The sequence below is a fragment of the Astyanax mexicanus genome, chromosome 4, assembly GCF_023375975.1.
Source record: "Astyanax mexicanus isolate ESR-SI-001 chromosome 4, AstMex3_surface, whole genome shotgun sequence".
Classification (NCBI taxonomy): domain Eukaryota; kingdom Metazoa; phylum Chordata; class Actinopteri; order Characiformes; family Acestrorhamphidae; genus Astyanax; species Astyanax mexicanus.
In genome coordinates, this window is record NC_064411.1 from 33,477,400 (window position 1) to 33,503,378 (window position 25,979).

At 38.6% G+C, this 25,979-nt stretch overlaps 1 protein-coding gene across 1 annotated transcript in view; it reads right to left on the reverse strand.

Moving 5' to 3' along the window:
* The window catches only part of me1 (malic enzyme 1, NADP(+)-dependent, cytosolic), a 122,047-nt gene that overhangs the window by 37,391 nt on the left and 58,677 nt on the right, over positions 1 to 25,979 (reverse strand). The window contains exons 4-5 of the mRNA XM_022679195.2: positions 11,274 to 11,349; positions 9,850 to 10,011 (exon numbers count right to left, since the gene is read on the reverse strand). Of these exons, the coding sequence (XP_022534916.2) occupies positions 9,850 to 10,011; positions 11,274 to 11,349 (238 nt within the window). The remainder of the gene's footprint in view (positions 1 to 9,849; positions 10,012 to 11,273; positions 11,350 to 25,979) is intronic.

Genomic DNA, 25,979 nt, shown 5'->3' on the forward strand with positions numbered 1-25,979 from the left:
TCACACACACACACACACTCACTTACACACTCACTCATAGACATATACAAACACACAGCTGCCAGTGTAATCCATTTGCCATCTGTAATGTGTGTCTCAGGTCAGATTAGGCCAGTTCAGACAGATAGCTTCAGTCAATTCAACATCCAATAGCATCGGCTAACACTGTATCATCCAACACACAGCGTGAGCTAACAGCCGACAGCACCATCACACCCTGCTACTATCCTTACTATCCTTACTGAACTCTTCAGAGCAGCCTACAGAACAACCAGCACCAAATCCAGACCCCCTTCACACTAGAGATGGGACCGATCCGATACAATATCGGTATCGGGGCTGATATTGACCTAATTTAACGTATCGGATATCGGGTGACCGTTGCCGATCCGCTTACCGATCCATATTCCAGTCCGCAGCTTGAACTGGACAATAAACCCGCTGTACCTTTAACATGAAACGCATCACTGATCCGGATTCCAGTTCCACAGTTTACCCTGAACCCTCAGCAGCTCCAGTCTGCGGCTGACTGAGTAAATTTTAGCTGTTTCTCCACAAAAATTGGAAACGCCGAAAAGCAGAACAGCCACATATAATATTCGTAAAGTCAGTGTCCGAGGGGTGAACAGATTAACACCTGCAGTCTGTTAGCCTAACTAGCACTGAACTGACACCAGCTAAATTCTGGTGTTGTAAAGTTATTAATTAACTACAGACTGGAGTAAACTATAGTCATAATCCACATATTCTATTCTACAAACACTAACAAGCACAAACACACAAATCTGCTGTTAAAAACAGTAATTAATTTAGTTCAGAAATACAGTTAGCTTAGCTAGTTAGTCATTAGCCATCCCCTTTAACACCAGCAGTCTGTTAGCCTAGCTAGCACTGAACCGACAGCAGCTAAATTCTGGTGTTGTAAAGGTATTAATTAACTACAGACTGAGGTAAACTATAGTCATAATCCACATATCCTAAAAAAACACAGGATCTACAAACACTAACCAGCACAAACAAACACACCTATCTGCTGGTAAAAACAGTAATTAATTTAGTTCAGAAATACAGTTAGCTTTGCTAGTTAGCCATTAGCCATCTCCACTAACACCTGCAGTCTGTTAGCCTAGCTAGCACTGAACCGACAGCAGCTGCATTCTGGTGCTGTAAATGTATTAAACTACAGACTGGAGTAAACTATAGTCATAATCCACATATCCTATAAAAGCACAGAATCTACAAACACTAACCAGCACAAACAGACACATCTTTTATTATAAACAGTAACTTAATTAATTTAGTTCAGAAATACAGTTAGCTTTGCTAGTTAGCCGTTAGCCATCTCCACGAACACCTGCAGTCTGTTAGCCTAGCTAGCTCTGAACCGACAGCAGTTGCATTCTGGTGTTGTAAATGTATTAAACTACAGACTGGAGTAAACTATAGTCATAATTCACATATCCTATAAAACCACAGGGTCTACAAACACTCACCAGCACAAACACACCTTTTGTTGAAAACAGCGATTAATTCAGTTTGGAAATAAAGTTAGCTTTGCTCTATCTATCTGTCTGTCTGTCTGTCTGTCTGTCTGTCTGTCTGTCTGTCTATCTATCTATCTATCTATCTATCTATCTATCTATCTATCTATCTATCTATCTATCTATCTATCTATCTATCTATCTATCTAAAGCCCTGTATTTAATATTTAACATATTTAGTATTTAAATTATTAAAACATTAAAATATTTATTCTGAAAGAAAACTTTTGTGTTTGTATATAAAGTCTGTCAAATACATGACTTAGGAATGCATTTACATTAAATGCACTTGTGTATAACTTACTCTTTTATCGGTATTTGTATCGGTATCGGCAGTTTTATATCAGCTTTATATCGGAATCAGATTAGAGCTGAAAAAAGTGGATTGTCCCATCACTAGGTCACACCTGCCATTAACAAAGTACAGGTGTAAAAGGGACACAATGAATCACAGACACATTTTGTATGAACATATCATTATCGTAGCGTGGACACCAGTGATGTCAGTAACGCGTTACTTAGTAACGCATTACTCTAATCTGACCCTTTTTTTCAGTAACGAGTAATCTAACGCGTTACTATTTCCAATCCAGTAATCAGATTAAAGTTACTTATTTAAGTCACTGTGCGTTACTCTCTCTCTCTCTCCACCTCATCTCCACACACACACACACACACACACACACACACACACACACACACACACACACACCGCTCCCTTACCCATTCCCCCTCCGCTCTTCCCCAATCACACGCGTCTCGCTTTCTCCCCTGTCTCTCTCTCTCGCGCTTGGCATGTCTTTAGTTTCCGCCCGTTTTCGTTTTTTGCCAGTTCTCGGGCTCTTTATAAAGGCGTTTTTTTTGCGGCCCCGTCCCAATTCACTAGCCAGGGCAGCGGCCTGCCACAAATTTGATTGGCAGAGGAGAGCATTTAAAGATTTTACACCACACGTGATTGGAAGTTCACTGTGGCGCAGAGCTCACATACCGTAAAGACAAGAAACGTTCCGGTGCTTTAAATGAACACTGTCAGAATTAAATCCTTCTCAGTAGTTGGGTCCGGTATGGGTCCGTATTGGACAACGTCTGGGTCTGGACCCGGACCGCAGTCTGCAAATATGTGATCCCTGGTCTAGACCATATACACGGTTCTGTTTTATAAAACCACTCCTTGCTGCCCTGCAGAGAACAACAAGTTCAATGTTCAGTTTTACAGAGTTAAATATATCAGGTGAAGAAAGACTTTCTTTATTTTATATATTTTTTATAAAAACAAGTATTTATGTTTAGTAAAATCAAGAAAGACCATATTTTATTTTTTATAAAAAAATATATATTTACAACAACAAAGCACCACTCACATTATCTGCATCACTGCCCCTGTCAAAACACACAGTTACCACAAGAACACACCGTCCACCGTCCGGCAGGGTTAGCTGAGCTGATTCATCATGCGCAAGCACATCTTATTCTCAAGTCTAAAACTCTAAAATATCAGCGTCAAACAAACAGAGACCAGGTCAGTAAATGTTTTAATCTGTTCCTGAAAGTAATTTAAAGAATTCCAACTGCAGCACCAGTCAGTCAACCTATCAAAATCTGGAAAATAGAGTCAAACTCAGAGACGAGACAGCAGGGAATATAGAGGCAATTTACTTTTAGTTTGGTTTATCTTTGTTTTCTGATGAGGATCTTTGGTGTGTGTGTGTGTGTGTGTGTGTGTGTGTGTGTGTGTGTTTGTGTAGTACTGAGAAAGAGTAGTTGTGTGTGTGTGTGTGTGTGTGTGTGTGTGCTGAGTTGGCTAAAATGAGTAATGAGGTAATGCAATACAACCTCTTTCTTTCTGAGCTTTCTGATGTAACAGTTTGTGTGTGTGTGTGTGTGTGTGTGTGTGTGTGTCTGTCTTCACCTTTACACACCCGTTCTCACAGAGAGAGAGAGGGACAACAGTACAAGAAAGATAGAGAGGGAAGTGAGTGTGTGTAAGAGAGACAGAAAGAGAGAGAATTAGAGTGAGAGAAAGAATGAAAAGTGTTCGAAGTGAGAGAGAAAAACAGAGAGAATGAAAAAGAGTAAAGATAGGTAAATGAATGAGAGAAAAAGACCTAAAAAGAGAAAGGGAAGTGAAATGAAGTGTATTGGAAAGACAAGGAGACAGATAAAGAATGTGGACCAAAATTAGAAAAAAAGAAAAGACAGATAAAGAAAGTGGAGAAAAAAGGAATAATAAAACAAGTGAGAGTGACAAGACAATGAGAAAAAGAGAGAGATGAGAAAGAGAGAGGAAGTGAAAGAGATACAGCGAGAGGCAGAGAGAGACAGAAAGAAAGAGAGATTGAGTGAGAGGAAAATAAAGAAAGAAAGTAAGAGAGATTGAGCGAATGAAAGAGTGAAATGGAGAAAGAGAGAGATGGAAAGAGAGATCAATAGAGTGATAGAGAAAGACAGAAGGGCTGTGAGAGTGAGTGAAAGAGAGAGAGAGAAAGATAATGAAAGAGGGAGAGAGAATAAGAGAGAGAAACAGAGAGTGAAAGAGATATCGAGTGAGAGTGAAAAAGAGTGAGAGACAGAGAGAGGTAGAAAGAAAGAGAGAGAGAGAGAGAGAGAGAGTGAAAGATAGTAAAATAGGAAGAGGGAGAGAAAGAGAGAGTAAAAGAGAGAGTAAATGACAGTGAGAGAAAGTAAGAGAGTAGAGTAAAAGAGAGAGAGAAAAAGTGAGACAGAGAAATTAAAAGAGTGAAACAGAGTATAAGAGTGAGAGAGTAAAAGAGAGAGAGAGCAGTGGAGTGTAAAAGCTTTTTGATTTTTTATTTGCTTTAAGCCGCTCAAAACCCAGACAGACAGTACAGTTTGGGATGACATCATCATCAGGTCTCCTTTCATTGTGTGTGTGCGTGTGTGTGTGTGTGTGTGAGTGTGTGTGTGTGAGGTCATCTGAGGGGACATCAGTAATGAGTGTAGATCAGTGTGGTGCATCAGCAGTGGAGATAATGAGGCTACTTGGCTTCAGTGGGGAAATGTGAGTGGCCTTCAGCTCCCACCAACCTCTGGGTCTGAGAAGCAGCCCTGTTTAGATAACATACAGCTCACACCACCAACACACCCAGGGGAAGTGTTTACTGAAGAACACAACAGTCCTGCTAAAAAGTCTCGTACAGAACCGCTTTATAAACTCGGCCTAACCCAGATCCAGTGTTTACAGAGCCTAATGCTCATTCCCAACCAAACTTTGCCAGGAAAGAACAGACAATAACACCAAAAAACATAGCGCATCCCAACAGTAATGTACTATATTTAGTTTAATATGTAAATGATTACAGGTGTGGTCTGAGGTCTTGCCACAAGAGAGCGTAAATGACTCTAAAACGACTCTAAAAGGATACTTTTGGGTAGTGTACCTCTTGATGAGAGAACGTTGACTGCTGGACATGCCTCTACGATGCACATAAAAACTTGAAAAAAGACTTTGTCCTTTTAAGTTGGGTGGGTGATGGATGTGTCAGCCATCCAATCTGGGCTTGAGCTAGAATCATATCGTCTTTAGTGACAAATCAATCAATTTTCAGTTTGAAATCCAACAACAGTCAGGTTTGATTATCATTCCTGCCTTTGCTGTGGGGCGAGACCCTGCTTCAACTGCTGGTGTGATGATTTGTGGAACCACTGCATAATACAATCAGCTACCCCAAGCAGTAATATGAGGAACACCACATCTCCAAGACATGAGCAGGACATTCTGTGGATTTTCAGCAGGATAATGCTCGTCCACACACTGCAAAAGATTCCCAGGAATGTCTCTGCCAAATGTATTGTGAAGCAAGCATTTAGTTGAACGGTTCTAATCTAGAAAATCTAGCACAGTCTAAAATACTGAAATAATGCTAAAAAAAAAAAACATTAAGAGACCACTTCAGTTTCTGAATCAGTTTCTCTGATTTTGCTATTTACAGGTAAATGTACATTGCTGGTTTATTCTATAAACTACAGACAACATTTCTCCTAAATTCCAAATTAAAGTATTATAATTTAAAGCAATTATTTGAAGAAAATGAGAAATGGCTGAAAAAAAACAAAAAAAAGATGCAAAGCTTTCATACCTCAAATAATGCAAAGAAAACAAGTTAGTATACATAAAGATTAGTTTAAGAATTCAGAAATCAATATTTGGTGGAAATAACCCTGGTTTTTAATCACAGTTTTCATGCATCTTGGCATCATGTTCTCCTCCACCAGTCTTACACACTGCTTTTGGATAACTTTATGCCACTCCTGTTGCAAAAACTCAAGCAGTTTAGCTTAGCTCTTAATTATATTCCAGAGGTTTTCAATTTGGTAAAATGAAAGAAAGTCATCATTTTTAGGTGGTTTCTTATTTTTATTCCAGAGTTGTAGAACATCAGACACTAGAAAGCAGGCACACTCTAGAACGTTCTCTTGCTCCAGGCGTTCTGACTTCATAAAACAACAGCAGACTTAATCCTCTAATAACACTCATTTCATTATCCAGCTGCCCCCAATAGCCCCTCAAACCACACACACACACACACACACAATACATACATACGCACATAAACTCACGCCAACATTCAAACACAGCAAATTCACCATCATTAGATCTGTCATCACTTTAGATTATAATGAAAATGGAAGAGTTTAGAAAAGCCCCAGGCTGCATCCAGACCTTCACATTCTGTAAGACTTTTACGAATTCCTTCATAACTCTGAGTAGGAATTGGGGTAAAACTGTGATTCTCTGTGGAGAAACCTAACCTAACAATAACAAAAGCAGGGTATGTTCACATTTAGTTTGACACAGAGAGATCTACAAACTTTAAAAAAACTGTAGAACAGATCAGACTGCAGGAGAAAGGACAAAACAACAAGAATAAACCCCAAAAAACGAACAGAGATTATACATAGGATAAATAGACAAACAGGATACACTCTGTATGCAAGCATTGCAGGTGTGTTGGCAATACTTCGCCAATTAAATAAGCATTTATACAGAGAGAAAATGGCGTAAAACAGGTGTGAACCATCCTATGTTTCAGGTGACCAGGATTTACAGTAGGAAACATGTTATGATTGAGGTGAGGTGAGGTGCATTCTGGGAAATAGGGTCTCTAGAGTCAGCAGGGACAAAAGGGAGGCCTTTGTCATCATATGGGACACTAATTATTAGTACAAAACATTAGTATTTGTTGGGAACGTTCACGCTGTGATGCAAACACAACATTATTATGGTCCTATGCTTTCACAATGTTCCTGAAACATTATTTCTGTAACGTTGCAGTCTAATATTCCTGGAACCTTTATTTTAAATGTTGCTAGCAGGGTTAGCAGGGTTGCAACACTAGAATTGCTAATTGTACATCTTGTGGTAAATGGAAGAACTCTTTTTATTAACAAAAGTTAATCCTGCTTTTGTTGGAGTAACTGTCTCTACTGTCCTGGGAATGCTTTTCTTTAAAATTGTGAGCTTATTTGTGAGGATTTGATTGCATTTATTGCCAGATATCTATGATAAAGGACAACATCTTATGTAAGTATCTCTCTCTCTCTCTCTCTCTCTCTCAGGACACACACAGAGTGCAGCAGATGAAAGCACTACAGTCTTCTTGTTAAAGCTGTATTCTGATGCCTATAAACACTCTGAATTGCTGACCAGTGAAACTCCTACACAGAGGCCACAAGCTTGATCTAGAACAATCTAGAGTTCCAGTCTAGTAAAACTCTCATAACTCAGAACGTATAACTCAGTAGGCAAGGTGTTCTTTTCTGTATAAGCCTCGTTTTTTCCTCCTCCAGACATATCACTGAGCCATCGGCCCAAAGAGTCCATATTCTGTCTTGTCGCTCCAGAGAACAGTATCCCTAAACCTTTGTGGGGCTTTTTTCTAGTTTTTTTTTTTTACCTCTAGGAGCTTAATGCTCTTTGTAACTGTTCTTTCTGGAAACTTAACCCAGCTGCTCTTTGCCATTCTTTTTGTAGATCATGTGATGTCATCCTGCGGTTGTTGACTGACGTTCAAATAAGTTGACGGTCAATCTCTAGACCTGAACGCCGTTGATAATCTTTGGAATATAATCAAGAGAAAGATGGATGATCACAAGCCATCAAACCAAGCTGAACTGCTTGAATGTTTGCACCAGGAGTGGCATAAAGTTATCCAAAAGCAGTGTGTAAGACTGGTGGAGAGCATGCAGAGATGTGCTTTGGAAGAGCTGTGTTATTCCACTAAATATTAATCTCTGAACTCTACCTGAGTTGAAACATTAGTATTCTTGTTTCTAAATGAATAAGAACTTGTTTTCTTTTCTCTTTTAAGTGGAATCTTTATTTTTATTTTTGCAGAAGATCCAAAAGATCCAATTAGTTCTTGTCTATAAAATGTAATCTACAATCTTCTTCCAGTCTAGAAAAGCAGATGTCATCAAATCAGACCCTGCCTATGACAGCTTGACATGCCTGGTGATGGAAAAGAACATCAGTTCAGATTTAGAACATCTGTCACAGTTTGAGTCACATAGAACCTGTTAAACTTCCTGTTACAGCATGAAGTGATTTCCTCCTCAAATCCTCCTCCCCCACCACACCCACAGCACCCCACCCACAGGCCCCAACACACACACACACACACACACACACACAACACACACACACACATGCAGGCCAGGAAACTGTCTCTGGCACTGCTCCTCAGATGTTCCGCCAGCGGTTTGCCCACAGTGCCCGTTTGCATGTGGTGCCACGCCTTTGGCCCAGCTGATGTAGATGAAGTGTATACAGTTCAGGTACTAAATATAACACATAGTCCATGCTGCTGTTCCCTGCCTTCTGCCTTTTTATACTTATTATACTTTAATTGTTTAAAAAATTAGGACAAAAGTCTTACTTAAATTGTGGTAAGTGTACTTAACTGTACTGAAATAGAACTAGTATTTAAATATACTTAAGTAACATTTAAACATACTACCTCATGTACTGTGCATGTAACCTCATATTTTAAATATCCATACAGTAAAATAATATTTAATACATTTAAGGAGTATTACAACTGTATTACTATTATTATACACGAGGTATATTAGAAATGTACTAAGAATCAATGTTAAATGTATGTGATCTATTTACATTAGAGTACAAATATGTTTCTTGTTCCTGTCTTTTGTAAGTAGCACACTTCTACTATATTTCGTTGGGTATAAAAATAGATTTTAATATTATACTGTATTACATTTTTTAGCGTGTTACAAATTTACTTAAATTCATTTTTATTAGACATTTAAATGTTATTTAATACTGTATTCTATAATTTACTTAAATTTATATTTTCCTAATTATAATTACAGAGCACTGAACATCATAACTGATAACTAATTAATGTAATACCTAAATATATCTTTTAAACATTTTACCAATGTAGTAATTGAATTTACTTTCTAAAAAGTTACATGATACATTGCACTTTAAGTGAACTGCTGTAACAGCTGTTTTTAACACACTTTGCTAAAAATGTACAAAACTATATTTGGAAATAAGTATTTTAGACGTATATTGAATTATATTAAACTAAAAGTGTATTTCATAGCAGTCTGTCCATTTAAAATTCACTATATTATACTTTTAGAAGTATAATTAGATTTTACTTTTAAACATTTGATAAAAGCATAATATTAAAGTTAGGGGTGTGACGAGATCTCGTGGCGAGATTAAAACGCGACGATATTAAACCTTAATAATAAGCTTAAACCTGTCTCGCGAGAAGAAAAAAACAGTTTAGTGCGGACTTTTTAAGAGGGATCTGGCAACACAGTAGCGATACAGAGAGTGTGGTCCCTGAGCAGAGAGCAGCTCTCAGCAGAAGAGGAAAATTCGGGTATTTGCATAGAACAGAGGTCACTAAACGTTGTCCAATGCGGACCCAAACCTACCGAGAAGGATTTAATTGTATATACGCTTTGAGGCGCAGTAAATCATAGACCAAATTTTTAAATCTCGTCTCGTCTCGTTCTCGTGAACCCAGTATCGTGTCTCGTCTCGTCTCGTGATATTAGTGTCTCGTCACACCCCTAATTAATATATATTTACGTAGGTACATAGATCTGGTAGTATATTTACAGCATACTTAGACATTTCTTAATATGTTTTAAGTACAATTAAGTATATATATTTTTTTCACCAGGGTTCACAATCAGATCTAAAAATATATTATCTGATCTGTGAACAATTGGTTGCATCATAGGGTCAATGGACACACACACACACACACACACAGCGCTGGAAAACTCCCTTTTTAACCCTTACCTCATTATCCGTGCCCACGTCCAGCATGACTGGCAGGCAGTGTTGAGGGGGCACCCCCCCACAGGCTGTGTACAGTGCCAGTTTACCCACAGGGATGCCCATGCCATAACAGCCCAGATCACCCAGTCCCAGAATCCTCTCACCGTCCGTCACCACCACCGCCTGCCAACATACACACAGACTCAGAAAAAAGACACAGTAAAAAATTATTTAATTTATTGTTATTTTTTATATTTTATAATATTTTATATATTTTTTATATTATTATTATTTTTTACATTAACATATATCCCTCTATCGAGCTTACAGAAGTTTAGCCCCTCCCATTCACTTTACAGTTCTCAGAGGACAGCCATTCAGAACATAGCTCATTTAAATATTGTATTTTTCGTCTATAAGGCGCACCAGATTATAAGGCACATTAAACAACACTAATAGTGCTGTGCGATATGACGATAAATATTGTGGGGACGTATCGTTTCTACAATAATTTCATCAATTATTCAGGAAAATATATAAAGTAGGCTATGATGAAATGTATTGCTGTGGTCACTTTGCATAAACTCAGTATATATAAGTAATAATCAAGTAATCTTTGCAAAAAAAAGCTTCATAATGTGGTTTTGCGACGTGACGCTGCTTTACGTTATTAAACTCATGAGAGCTGAACAATGGAGATGCATTGTTCTTTTGAAAAAATTTGCTACTGCATCTACCTCATCTGTTTACATTTGATACATATATATTGCTGCACTAAAAGGTAGTAATTCTCATTTGTGAAAGTTGGGTTTAATGTCACTTTAAAGTTTGGTCAAATAAACAGATAAGATAAGATATATTTTCTCTGTTTTTGTGACATCACAAAAAAAACAGTGCATGTAAAATTGGCTGTATTTTTGTGGCTTGGTTTCCACAGCTAGACTGTATAGAATGGAGTGAAAATCTTGAAAATAAAAAGACTTTAAATACGGCGTCAAACTCTTAATCACTTAATGATCTTTTATTCAGATCCTTCCTTAAAAAAATGATAATGAGTAGTTACTAATCACATCACAATAAACTAAAACATACAGTTTACTAGCATTTACAGCATTAGTAAAATCCAGCCATCAATCCCAAGATCTCAAAAGTTAAAAAGCAATACCATTTTCCACTATCAGGCTGTAAGAACATTAACATTTTTACAGCTTCATTCCCACTGAACCTTCTCTGTTTCCCACAAGCCTCTGGGGTATGACATCATTGTTTTAATGACTTTTTTTATGCTGAACGAGTGAATAATTAGGAGTTTACGAGCTCATTTTCACTGTGAAATTCTCATAAATCGAGAATCAATGTTTTTTTAAATGACTCCAAATCGGGAATTTGGCGTTGATCTGAAACGCTGTATTTATTCAGAGCAGCGGGAGAAAAGAGAAACTCACTCGGATGTCTTTCTCCGGCCAGCTCTGCAGAAGAGTGGAGATGTGATGGCGGTCATGGATGGTGATGAAAAGACCCCTAAGAGAAAGAGAGAAATGGAGCGGGATATTAGAACTACTGCAGGATTCCTGAAAAAGGTAAAAAACATCCTCCAAAGCCATGGAGAGCAAAGTTCATAAAGCTAAATTATTAAGTAAACAGATAGAAAAATAATATATATAGAATATATATATATACAGTGGCGTGAAAAATATTTGCCCCCTTACAGATTTCTTTTGTTTTTGCATTTCTATCATATGTACACTTTTCAGATTGTCATACAAACTTTAATATCAGACAAATATACTCTAAATAAATGTAAAAAGCACTTTTGATGATCTAAATTACTTAAAAAAAACTATCCAAACCCAATCAGCCCTTTGTGAAAAAATTAACTGTAATTAATCACACTTTTTGTTAAGGTGAGTTCAATTTCACTACTAACCACAAGCAGGGCTAATTGCTTCCAGACCTGTAGAATCAAGAAATCACTTAAATATAACCTGTCTGACAACATGAAGCAGATAAAATACCTCAAAAAGCAAGAAATTTTGCAGCAAAAACAGATGAGAAAACAAACTCATTGATCATCTATCAGTCTGGAAAAAGTTACAAAGTCATTTCTAAGGCTTTGGGACTCCAGTAAACCACAACCTACCATAATTACTCCAAAAGGTCATGGAAACCCATCCAGGAGGTCACAAGAGAACCCAGAACAACATTTAAAGAACTGCACGTCTCAATTGCCTCAGTTAAGGTCAGTGTTTCTGATTCAATAATAGGACAGAGACAGGTGAAAAATGGTATTTAAGGGAACGCAGGCAATTCATGCTTAAAACTGCTTAAAAAATGCTTTAAAAAATTAAAACAATTCTATTCTGTAAAGAAGATGGGCCAAAATTCCTCCACAGAGATATGAAAGAGTCATAGCCAGGTATTGGTTAAGCTTGATTGCAGTTGTTGCCGCAACCAAGCTACTATGTTTAGGGGACAAAAAAAAAAAAAATCACACAGAGCAAGAGTGTTTTTTTCCGTTTATAAATACAATTATCATTTAAAAGTGTTTTTTTATATATTTAGTCATGCTATCTTTGTCTGATATTGAAGTTTTTGATAATCAGGCAAATAGCAGTATGAGAAAAAAGCAAAAACAAAAGAAATCTGTAGAGAGCAAATGCTTTGTCACGCCACTGTATATAAATGTATCAAACAATCACACCCTTCAACTTTCTAGGAAATTCTGAAGGAAAGCGCTACGAATTCCACACTGATGACCCAAACTGTGAGAATTCACACCGGAGGGTTTAGAGCTGAAGCCAGACTCAGCAGGTCAGCAGGGTCAGGGCTTAGGATCTGGGAGAAGAGCTGGACTGACTGTACCACTGTTTCAGATGCATTGGGGCTAATTGGAAGAGTAAGACAAGTGGGTGTGGCCTTTGCTGCTAAATGTAGACAGGCAAGTCCTTGTTTCTACAACTATTATTCATTTAATGAGCTCCACTGATTATATAGGAGCTGATTATTTTGTAGTTCTGTAATTACAGACTGTAGTCCTGTATCAACAGACAGACAGAGAAAAATGAACAGAAAAACAAGTAGAGAGGCAGACAGACTGATGAAAGGATAAACAGTGGTAGAAAGATTTAATTTACACATAGAAAGACAGACACAGCAGCAGTTAGACAGACAGATAAAAAGTGGTACATACAGAAAGACAGATAATTAGACAGGAAGACAGATAATCATAAATACACAGACAGAAAGCAAGACAAATAGAGAGATAGGTACAGACAGACTGACTGACAGATATACAGATCTAAAAAAAATAAGAGACCACTTAAAAATGATGAGTTGATTTTACCAAATTGAAAACCTCTAGAATATAATCACGAGGAAGATGGATGATCACAAACCATCAAACCACGCTGAACTGCTTGAATGTTTGCACCAGGAGTGGCATAAATTTATCCAAAAGCAGTGTGTAAGACTGGTGGAGGAGAACATGCCAAGATTAATATGAACTTGTTTTCTTTGCATTATTTGAGGTCTGAAAGCTCTGCATCTTTTTTGTCATTTCAGCCATTTCTCATTTTCTGCAAATAAATGTTCTAAATGACAATATTTTTATTTGGAATTTCATAGAAATGTTGTCTGTAGTTTATAGAATAAAACAACGAAGTTCATTTTACTAAAACATAAACCTATAAATAGCAAAATCTGAGAAATGATTCAGAAACAGAAGTGGTCTCTTATTTTTTTCTAGAGCTGTATATAGACAGATAGATATACACATAGAAAAACATACAGACAGACAGATAAAAAAAGTGTGTGTGTGTGTTAGGCAGCTCCCTGACTGAAGGTCCAGACTGCCAAAGGACTCAAATTACACAAACTTACATAACAGAGGAAAGTACCGCTCGCTACACACACACACACACACACACACACACACACACACACACACACACACGCTCTGTTAAAGGCATCTTCGCTGCAGCGTAAAGTCCGGGCGCAGATATATTTCAGCCACATTTTCCGTCTATTAGCGTGATTCATAAAGTTTCAGCTCTGAGCTGAGCGATCACTGAGAGCAGATCTGACTCATCCTGTAGTGATGAACAGTGTGTGCTGCACAGATACCGATGGCAAATATAATATACACCAAACTCATTATGAATGGCTAAATTCATTAAACAATTTAAAGAATTGTGAGGAATTCCCAAGCCTAAACACTAAACACCTGTAATCTCTAGTCCCTCAGATGGCACTACATCAAGAGCCATCGTTCTTTTTTAGTGATATTCATGCATTTTTTAACAAGACAATTCTAAACCACATGCTGCACACATTTCACTGTGTACTGGACTGGCCTGCCTGCAGTCCTGATCTATCTCCAATAGAGAATGTGTGGAGAATTTAGAAATAAAAAAATGCAACAATGAATGTACATGAATACTGACATCATCCAGACTGTGACGGAACACATAAGGAATCACATAGAAACTTAAACTACTCTGTAAAGCATTTACTGTATTTTTCACACTATAAGGTGCACTTAAAATCCTTTAATTTTCCCAAAAATCGACAGTGCGCCTTATAATCCAGTGCGCTTTAAAGCCACTCCGCTGAAGTACGAGTTATACAGGAGTTTCAGTTTAGATCTCCAGCACCAGGGCTGCAGCAGTATTAGAATTAGCCACTAAGCACTAGCTCTTTCATCGTTCAGAGGAGAGTATATCGAACTGTAGCCTGCTGCTAACCCCGGCCAGCACTGCTGGAGAAGCTTTAGCATTACATGCTAACCGTGCTAAGTGCTAGCACTTTTGCTGTTCAGAGGTGAGTATATCAGACTGTAGTCTGCGTGTTTACCCTGTTTAAACAAGCTACATGGGACAAACCGCTAGCTAATATCACCCTGGCTTACCAGTAGTGCTGTCGGGCCAATTTGTTTTAGCCTAGCTTTTAGTTTGAGTTTCTTTCATTTTACCTCTGGAATATAATCAAGAGGAAGATGGATTTTCTGCAAATAAATGCTCTAAATGACAATATTTTTATTTGGAATTTGGGAGAAATGTTGTCTTTAGTTTATAGAATAAAACAACAATGTTCATTTTGCTCAAATATATTTCTATAAATAGCGAAATCAGAGAAACTGATTCAGAAACTGAAGTGTTCTCTTAATTTTTTTTTCAGAGCTGTGTATATGACATTGATTTATAGTGATATATTTCATAGAGAAATGTGGATTGAGTTTAACATGTCTGTGGGAAGGGCGCACAGCGTGTCCACCATAAAAAGCGATTTAACACCGTCCCACACAGACTTCTCATCCATTACAGATGACGGAGCATTTCAGGGTCTTTATAGGACAAGCAGGGACACTTTCACGCCATGTGGGACAAATATTCAGACAGTCAGCAGCGGGACACTGAAACTAAACGCAGTGATAATTTCCATATGCTGCGGCGTATGAGCTATCGGATGTAAAAAACACGGGATAATTTAATATTACACTAAAACAAAAGTAATGGAATGATACAAACACATCTGAGAGAGAACTCCTCTCATTTCTTTTTGGATCCTCTGAATTATGATCTAAATGAAAGGAGCTGAATTACATCAGAGATGTTTTAAATGAGGAGACAGGTCACTGGATGCAGTACGGATGGGATTTCTTGTAAAGCTAATCATGGCGTCCGCTTAAAAAAGTGGCAAAAAGAGTCAATCAGCTTGCTGCTTGTGTGGAGTGTGGAGGAGAGTCAGCATGCTGGCAGTGAATCCCACTTTGCTGTGGAGATCTGCACAAGCGCAGCAGCCCTAAAAATCTGAAAAAAAATATTTGTTTGTGAACTATTGAGTCAGACGCTAACATTTCAACAGTGATTTAAAATATATATTTTAAATTTGTAATCCAATGTTTGTTTTCCAGTATTTTAAACAGATGTAAACAGATAACTGTAAATAACTGCCCGGTTGCATGGTAAAGATGGCCTTTAAGGGAACAGACTTCTGACTGACTGATTACACTCATTGCACCCACTTAGTTAAGCAGATATGTAGGTAAATGACCACAGGTGTGATTAGATTACATTACACATGAATTTTGCCACAAAATGTGAGTGTAAAAGTAAAAGTTTCCCTCCACTGTCTTGTAGAGACTCACCCACAAAGGCTGCTTTGACATCTGTGTTAGAATTTGTCAATGGAACACTACTATTGATTTCTGTCTTTGAATTTTTACTTTGTAGATCTGGACTACCCACCTCTGTGTAAATGACTAGGTTAACATAGGATCTCCGGTGGATTTGGCGTTTTAAAGAGACTCTAAGACTAGGTCAGTGACTAAACTGCACTTATCAGGGCATTACACATGTTGTAAAGTAACATATAACATTGCAAAGACTGTTATTAGTGTAAAAATGTATTTATTTTTAAAAAGTTTCTAACTGTTGGCTATCTCGTCTGTGCATACTGGTGTTGAAATGCTGTTAGCCAATCAGAGGTGATATGTTTGCATGTATGAATATTTGTGAGCAAGAGCCGAAATCCTATTGTTATTCCCCGCCCAGTAAAGCAGCGTTATACCGGAGCACTGGAGGAATTTATTCATCTTAGAGACCACAACTAGACATTTTAAATGAATGAAAAACGATAGAATAAGACCTTTAAGTGTTGTAAGAAGGAATGGCAACATTACAAAGCAGTTCCCCATATTTTTCTGGATTATGTTGCAGGTCTGAAATGCAGCAATTTATGCATAATGACCCAAAATAATATCTTGAAATAATCGTAATCATATTCATTCTATACTGGCGATTGCCCAGGCTGCTCCTCACAGCTTCACTCCCTCATTCCTGACTCTTCGTATTTCCGATAGCAGCAGATGACTAATCTGGCAACCATTCAGCTCCATACTCCACAGCCCAGCAGCTAATAACTCTAAACGTGTGCACAGGAACCATAAAGACTGTATTACTGTTCTATAAACAAAAGCAGGCTTATGGCCCACTATGAGCTTTACGCCAGCAATATATAACCACACACATATTATATGCTAGTCGTAAACCTCCGTTTATGGATTGCATTAATGGATTACATTACATCAAAGTAGGGTGTGATTTAAATTCACATCTTCACAAGTGCACTGGAAACTAAAGGGGTTTCCCAAGCGATTCCAACAGCTGTATACTAGCCGTTCTAATCCATGCTCAATATTATTAGCATAGCATATTAACAAGTGGTAAACCTTGGGGTCATGTGATCAGAGCACCCTGTAAAGAGCATTTATGTAAAGCTTACATAACTCAGCTGTTCACACAGTTCCTGTAGATTAAATGAAATAAAAAATAAAAATATTGTCATTTAGAGCATTCATTTTTTTTTGCAGAAAATAAGAAATGGCTGGATTTTCTGAATTGCCCAGAAGAATTGCCACGATACTTCCAATAGCCATGGTGGTGTGAATGTGTGCCTAGATAGGGATTGGCATTCCTGGCATTCTTGTATTCCATTGCCAGGTGAGGGGTTGTTTCTGGTTGAGAGTATGCTGTGTCTTGAAAGGGGTGCATAAGTATATAAACATAAGTAAAAATAATCAAGCTTGATCTTCCAGATTCTTAGAGATACTTTGCCATGTGCAACCATAATAAATCCGATGACAGTTGACCGCTCTCTGGGATTCTGCAAGAATTTCCACCCTAGTCTCAAATTCACACAGTTTCTGGGGTGCAGGGATGAAAAATGTAAACTCACTGACTCCACCAGACATTCCCAGCATCTCCAGGCCTGCGGACTTTCCTAATAGGGCACATATCGAACAAACAGCTGCTGACGACTCCACAAAAACAGGCAAATCAGGCCTGAAACCGCCTTACGTGCGACACCAAACAGTAACTGCAAAGTAACACCCTGAAACGAGTCTGACTGCACCGTCGCCTTCTCCTTAAGAAGCCATGAAGCCAAGAACCCTGGAGTTCGGCTTGCTGCGTTTTTATTAGACCTTATAAAGCACACTCTGGCATCGCCAATTCATTCCCAAGCTATTAAAAGCTCCCCTTTAAGGCCAATCCAAATACTCTGTCCTGTGATCTCTCCGTTTTCAGTCCATTTCACAGCTGTAGGGCTTCAGAGGAACGAGTGAGGAGACACAGGCCATTCGACGCACCGGCTAAAGCGATTTTACAGTAACCAACGCAGAACAGAATGCACGCTAGAATACATACAGAATGAAGAAAATGCGCTGAGGAACCAGACATTTCCCACGTTTGACCATTAGAGGTGAAAAATTAGGCTGTTCTACTGTTTCTGTATTGTGTACATGAATACTGACATACAAAAAAAAAACTGTATAAGTTGTGAGGTGTTATCTTGTGAGTACGATTGAAAGGATGAGATATTAATTTCTTAAAATGTGCAGACGTTGTATACTTGGGAATACCACCCACTGCGTTTTCCACTGAGGATGGTTATGATTCCACACAGATATGACATTCACATTAAGTGCAGGAGGCCCAACACTGTAAAAAAACTAAACTTAAAATGATTTTTAAGTCTTTTTTTAAGCTGAATTAAATATTAAATTACACCATAAACTAAAGCAAACTAATAGCCTCAACTAACATTATTAAGTTTCTTGTAAACAAAAACTGAAAAATAATAAATTACACCATAAACTGAAGCAAACTAATAGCCTCAACTAACATTATTAAGTTTCTTGTAAAAAAAATAATCTCACCAAATAAACTGTGGTGGCAAAAATGTACAAATTGTAGTTAAGGCCAAGACAACTACTGTATTTTTTGCACTTTAAGGCGCACTTAAAATGTTCTAATTCTCTGCTTTATGTATGAATTCTACCAGTCAGGTTGTAATGAACAGTAAAGCCAGTACAGCATTACACAGGAATTTCAGTTTATTTCTCCAGCAGTATTAGCATTAGCTGCTAAACGCGCTACGTGCTAGCTTTGGCCGTGCAGAGGTGAGTATTATCAGTCTGTAGCCTGCTGCTAACACCGGCTAGCGCTTTACCATTAGCGGTTAGCTGCTAATGCTAAAGTTCTAGCTTTGTTTGAAATTTGAATATCTAAGTTTACTGTAAATAAACAGAAGCACAGTTTTCAGGAGATAAATCTGTGTAGATTAACATCCAGTTTTTTTAAGAATTACAGTTTTGTTTACTTAACCTAGCTTAGCTTTACAAGTCTTACCACCCAGCGGCAAGACCTGCTGAACTAAAAGAAAAATATGGAGACACCACTGTGCCTTACTAGAGTCGCATAAAACGCACATTATAATCCAGTGCGCCTTATGTATGAAAATAGACCAGAAACTAGACGTTAATTGATAGTGTGCCTTTTAATCCAGTGCGCCTTATAGTGCGAAAAATATGGTACTTTGCACATGCTTAGTTTTACTCTTTAGTTGAAAGGGGGCTACGGAGCAATTCTGCAGGGGTTTTCACCTAGTGTTGGTCTCACAGTTGGTTTTGTGTGCATTACAGCCATTTTAAGAAAAATTATCACCTTTCCCACTGGCTCCTGGAAACATCTATTTGCATATTGGGCATGTCCTCGCACTTCTCACTCAGCATCAGGGTGCAATCATTCTCCACAGGCTGCTGCCTTTTCTTGGGATATATATCTTGCGTGTGTTATATAATGCTATGCTGCTAACTGCGGCTGGCTATGCTGCTAACCGTGGCTGAATGGCGCTGTCAACCAAGGCTAGCTAGGGCTGCTAACCAGGGCTGGCTAGCACTGCTAACCAGAGTTGACTAGCGCTGCTAACCGGGGCTGGCTATAATGCTAACTGGAGCTGAGTAGCGCTGCTAACTGGGGCTGGCTAGCGCTGCTAACTGCAGCTAGCGCACACCCTTGGACAAAATACTAGAAATATAAGCTTACTATAAATAAGCAGAAGTGATTTACTCACCCAAAGAAACAGTTTTCAGAAGAGAAATCTGTGTAGATTAACATCCAGCACTTTTGTGACTTTAAACTTTTTTTTTTAAGAATTACAGTTTTGTTTACTTGGGCGCTTCCCCCAGCTTTCCTATTAGAAGGGAAACATGGCGACACCACTAGTGTCACTTAATTCCCCTTATAATCTGGTGTGCCTTATACATGAAATAGACGGGAAAAAACAGAACTTACACATTTCATAGAACTTAAATTAGGCCAAGTAAAAACATTAAAGTGAATCTTTAAGTTGGTGAGACTTTGAAGGGTGTTTTAATTTTAATACCTATGAAATATGAATTATCTGAACTTGTTGGTTTTCCTCAAATCTTAAAAATCTAGTGAAAGTAAGTATAAGGAATTTTGCGTTTTCTAAACTTTCTTATTTTTACAGTGCACATGCATATCCTACAAGTCAGTGCAGAATTTTTTAGCTTCCACAGGACATGGCAAAAGTCATGGGACACAACACTAGTTCTCAGGGTCTGCAGCACATTCCCATTCTACAGAAGGAATAGGTCTTATCTATGAACTCAGCACAGGTGAACCCGTTCACCGCGTTATCACCGGCCACCATCACCTACAATTACACTGACAGCATCTAACAAACACAGCCGGCTTACTCTAAAATACCTTCCATTGCCTAATGCCAGTGCCTACAGGCTTTTTTTAATGGAATCTACCCGCATTTTATATCTCCAATTCTCAAATCGGGAGTTATCTTATAAAGAAACTTTGGATATGACACTTTTTGTGTTTTTAGCTTTTTAAAAGTTTTTCAGTCCATGTTTTCAGTCATTCACAGTCAGAAACCTCACAAACAAGACAAAGATTACTGCACTCCTCCACAAGCTTTTAGGAGTGAGTGTGATAATTTAGACACGCTAATTAGCGCTATGCTAACTGTCAGGGTGTGTTGTAAGCTTAACTGTCTGTTTAGCTCCTAACTCTAGCCCTGTAGCTCTAGTAGTAAAATCATTTAACAACAAGTAAAATAATAGTAACAACATTCGGAGTAATATTAATGTTAATATAGTCAATTTATAGTTTTATGACTTAGAGATTGAGGTAAAAACTCTACAAATAAAAGAAATAGACATTTGAGATTGTGATTTCTAGACAACTGGCAGGCAAATCAGACATGGAGCTTATGTCTCATTAACTACCAAACAAGACATTATCTACTGCCTATTTCTATTTTTCCTATTTGTTTCTGTGTTTGTGTTTTTAGCTAAAAAATACTTTAAAAAATGAAAAATGATGGTCATGAAGTTAGCTGTCTCCCTGCTGTACACCATGAGCCACCACGTGTACACCATTAGCTACACTCTACTACAAAACACCAAGAAGGAGTTCGCTGGTTCAAATCCCGTTCTTGCAACTTGCCATCAGCTGCCAGAGCTCCAAGAGAGCACAATTGGCCTTGCTCTCTCTGGGTGGGTAGATGGCACTCTCTTCCCACATCACTCCTAGGGTGATGTCGATCAGCATAAGGCGTCTGTGAGCTGATGTATCAGAACCAAGTCGCCGCACTTTCCTCCGAGCACACGGTGATGCTACTCAGTAATGCCTAAGAGGCGGAGTCTGACTTCACACGTATTAGAGGAGGCATGTGCTAGTCTTCACCCTCCGGGTGTTGGGGCATCACTAGTGATAGGGGGAGTACTAATGAGTGGGTTAGGGAATAGCTCCTGGCTAAAGCAGCACAGCAAGCACTAATATCGGATAATAGTAGAGATAGAGAGATAGATACTTTATTGATCCCCGAGGGGAAATTCTAGTAGTTAAAATAGTAGCAAATTTAAATGTTTGTTTTAATATTTCAAGTATTTTTAAATGACCCATAGATTTAATCAATGTTTTTTTTTTGTTTACATTTTTGCTTGTTTTAAACAGATATTAGATTTGTAAGTGGAGACCACTGTTGTCATGCCCTATCTTACACCCAGTTGCAATGCTCATTGCTATCTAACACCCCGCCAAGTCTATTTACTCGTCTTCCACCTGCGTTGTTTAAATAGCAACGGTGCTTATGAATATATCTACACTGACGAATTTGGTGGTCTGGAAGTGAGGAGTGATCAGGTACGCTTCTGGCGTATTGCTATCTTGGCAACGTAAAACTGTCAGTTGTGACTGAACCTAGGAAGACTGGCAACGTCAGTCTAGGGAGCTGCGCCATTAAAATAGCAATGTTCCAAGTCAGAGGACATCTTAAGGGCTCGTACATGTAATAAAAATTGGAATAGTGACATGCTGGTTTATTTCAGGTTACGTCCAAAAAATGGTTAATTAAAATAATTAGTATACAAGCCTTTTGCCAGCCTCAAGCAGTGTAAGGTGTACTTTTCCCGTCGTTATGATAGCAAAGACACACCGACACTCCCTAAATCAAGCTGTATGATGGCTCGCTGACTGATGGCTCACATAAGGATTGCTAAAATAGGGCTCACAAGCTTTCATTGCTTGTTGGCTACATTAGCCTGTTAGCTACAATGCTAAAATAAAAGAAGTAAGTTTTAGATACCCAACATGTTTTTTGCTGATACAATGAATCAAGGCAAGTAAACTATGGCTTTAAAAAAATAAAAGCTCTTTCAAATAGTTGTTAAATGTCTTGTTAGGATCAGCAGAACCTAACAAGAAGAAGTAAGAAGTAATCTGCTGGAAACGGCCACATCTGGAGCTGCTGCAGCAAAACAAAAACAGCTGGACTCCGACTGCACCGGCCAGCAGGAGGGACACAACTACAATCTGCAAAAAAACAACATTTATCTAAACTATGCATTAGAGACAGCGGACACCCAGTCCATTTCTCCAATTCTTTCCATGCCAGTCTCTCTCTTCCATGCACCCACTTCTCTCAACGCGGGATCATTCCGCCGACTCCGCAGCTGAAGGCCTGCAGGCTGACTTCATTCTTTACTCCTGATTAAGATCTAACCAATTCCCATCCAGGCTGACCGCTCTGAGGGGGGACGAGGAAAGCAGAGGCTCTCTCTTTGTGTTCCAGCGCGGTCGGAAAGTGAGGTTAAGACATTCTGGAGCAGCTTCAGTACGTTTAACCCCCCCTTACCGAAAGAGTCACCGAGCCGTCCGCCATCAAATCATCAGACAGGGTCATAATCACTGAGATACAACTGCAACCCAGCAATCAGACACGCAAATTTACTTGGCTCATTGGAATTCAGGGGACAGCAAGCTTTTTAGTGTTTTTTTAAAAGAGCCTGCATCATGAAAAATGTCCTTATCCAAGAGTTCAATGAGGTATTTAAACATTACAGTCCTAACATAAATAGAAACAGCTGTAAAAAAAAACACAGCCATTGTTTTTGTGAGTTATATATACAGTGGTGTTAAAAAGTTGAGAAGCGTTGGACATGTCCAGGTAGCTGCGCCATTAAAATAGCAATGTGTCAAATTTAGAGGGTACCTTAAGGGCTTTTAAAGGAAATGGCAAGAGACACGCTGATTGGTTTATTTCAGGTTACGCCCAAAACACAGCCATGATCAATTAAGACAATTAGTACACAAGCCTTTTTCCCACTTCAAGCAGTGCAAGGTGTAATTTTCCCGTCGTTATGATAGCAAAGACACACCGACACGCCCTAAATCAAGCTGTATGATGGCTCGCTGATTGATGGCTTTCCTAAAGATCGCGAAAACAGGGTGCACAAGCTTTCACTGCTTGTTAGCTTGTCAGCAGTCCTTACATAAATAGAAACAGCTGCAAAAAAACAGCCATTGTTTTTGTGGTCATAAAAGCCAATAAAAATAAAACACACCCCGCTTTGCATTGGACACACATCCAGTGGTGTAAAAAAAGTGTTTTGCCCCCTCATGAGGTCTTATTCTATTGCAGGTTTGTCACTCTTAAATGTTTTAGATCTTCAAATAAACGTAATTATTTAGTCAAAGACAACACAAGTAAACACAAAATGCAGTTTTTAAATGAGGATTTTGATTATTAGGGGAGAAAAAAGTCCAAATCTAGTGCAATCAAGTGTTTGCTGTAACTTGCAATAAGTCTTTCACAGGGTTTTCCAACAGGAAACACCTTTTTTAGGACATGCTACAACATCTCAGGACTTTGATTAGGCCACTCCAAAGTCTCCACTTTGTTTTTCTTCAGATAATATACTGAATCTGAACATACCTGAATATACTGAATATAGACCAGGTCAATGGATTTTTTCCTTCCTGATGGCACGAGCATATTCCAGGGATCATCATTTTCACACATGGATTGAGAGAGTTCACCACAGAGTCCAGATCTTAACCTCATTGAGAATCTTTGGGATGGGCTGGAGAAGAGTTGCTTTGTGCAGAGGTCAGACTCTACCATCGTCAATGCTGCTGCAAGATCTTGGTGAAAAATTAATGCAACACTAGATTGAAATAAATATTGTGACGTCGCAGAAGCTTATTGAAACAATGTCAAAGCTTAAAGTGTGTATATATGATGTTTTATGTCCTATTATAAAGAAATGTGGGTCTAGTACACCCAAAGGCTTATTCTGCTATAACTACAGTTACTACAGTACAAACACACTGACTGGTTTGGACCCACCAGCCGGCCCGGAGATTATAAATATGTAATGTAATAGAACTACAGCGCTCTATAAATCTATAAAGTCAACATATCAGAGACAGGTTTTTGTTTCATGTAATACACATACACACACACACACACCTGCCTATAACACAGCTGGCCTGTTAAAGGCAGAGGCTTGTTCTGCTCACTGGCTTTAAACAGCGGCAGAAAAACAAAAGGTACCCCGACACACACGCACATTCCCTCCATCATAAAACACCCTAAACATCTGCCCTGGAACTCCAGCACCTCAGCACCCCACTACGAGCTCCACCGCGACAGGCATAAAACCTCCATTTCCCTTCATTTTTCAATCTTATTTAATCTGGTTACCTCACGCTCATCCGCCCGAGGAATAATTCAACGTAAAAATAACACCATAAAAATTATACGCACCCTAAAGGATGTGGAAGCAGCTGGAACCCGCCAGCTCCGAAAATTCCACACAGCACCTCACGCAACCCCCTCAGCACAGTTTACAGCCTCAGGTTTTTAATGGATGGAGAGATGGAACGTGTGCACCTCGGCCAATCGCGATGATTTGTTAAGTGGAAACAGTCATTTATTCAGAGTGGGTGTGTGTACGTGAATAACGCCGTTCTGTTCCAGAGGAGCTTCAGAGTCAGATTTGTTCACAGTGGTGGTTCGAACTGAATTTACCAAACGGTTTTCTTACAGATACGCCAAATGTTTAGGAATACACTGCCTGATTACCACAGTTTTAAATAGATATTGGGTCTAAAACATGGTTTTCAAATCACATATCACTTAAATGGTGGAGGGATACATGCTGTGTAAATAGTATTAAAGCAAAACAATCTAGATTGTTGGATGTACAATATTTTTTTGAGCCCTCAGGTGGGACTGGGGGTTGGGTGGGGGTTAGCTAACTAAGTAAACCTAAGGTAAGTAAACAACACTGTAATAAAAAAAATAAACGTTCTTTTAAAGTGAAACGAGTGCAGGATGTTAATCTACACAGATTTATCTTCTCAAACCTGTTTATTTGGGTGAGTAAAGTGCTCCCGTTTATGTTATGTAAGTTTAGATTCCCAAATTTCTTCAGCACTAAGGCTGGAGCATTAGCATTAGCATTAGCGGCTAACCGATACACTGAGGAACCCTGAGTGTTACAGTAAGTGCCATGTAGCTGCACTTCAATGGAGTGGCTTTACTGCTCCTTATAAGTTGACTGGTAAAATTGACACATAAGGTGCACTGAATTTTTAGGTGCACTGACAATTTTTGGGTGCGCCTTATAGTGCGAAAAATACTAGTACTCTACAGTTGGTCTCTGCTAGCTCTGTACAGTTTAAACACTGACTTTTGGTGACTGACTTTCAGGTTAAATTACTGCAGAGAGCTGCTGAGGTGAGTATAAACAGGCTTCACTCCTCAACATTACTTACATTAGTTAAACTAACGTTAGCTGGCTAAGTGTTAAGTGAGATACTGTACTCTGTCCACTCCATTAAAATTAAGTTATATGTTAGTGTAACTATAGACTTAAATAAAATAAACTTTATTTTCTTAGACAAACAATCCTTTCTGGGGGGTATCTCATTAGAAAAAATAGTACAATAATAAAAAATACATACAAGTATCCTAGAATCTCTTGA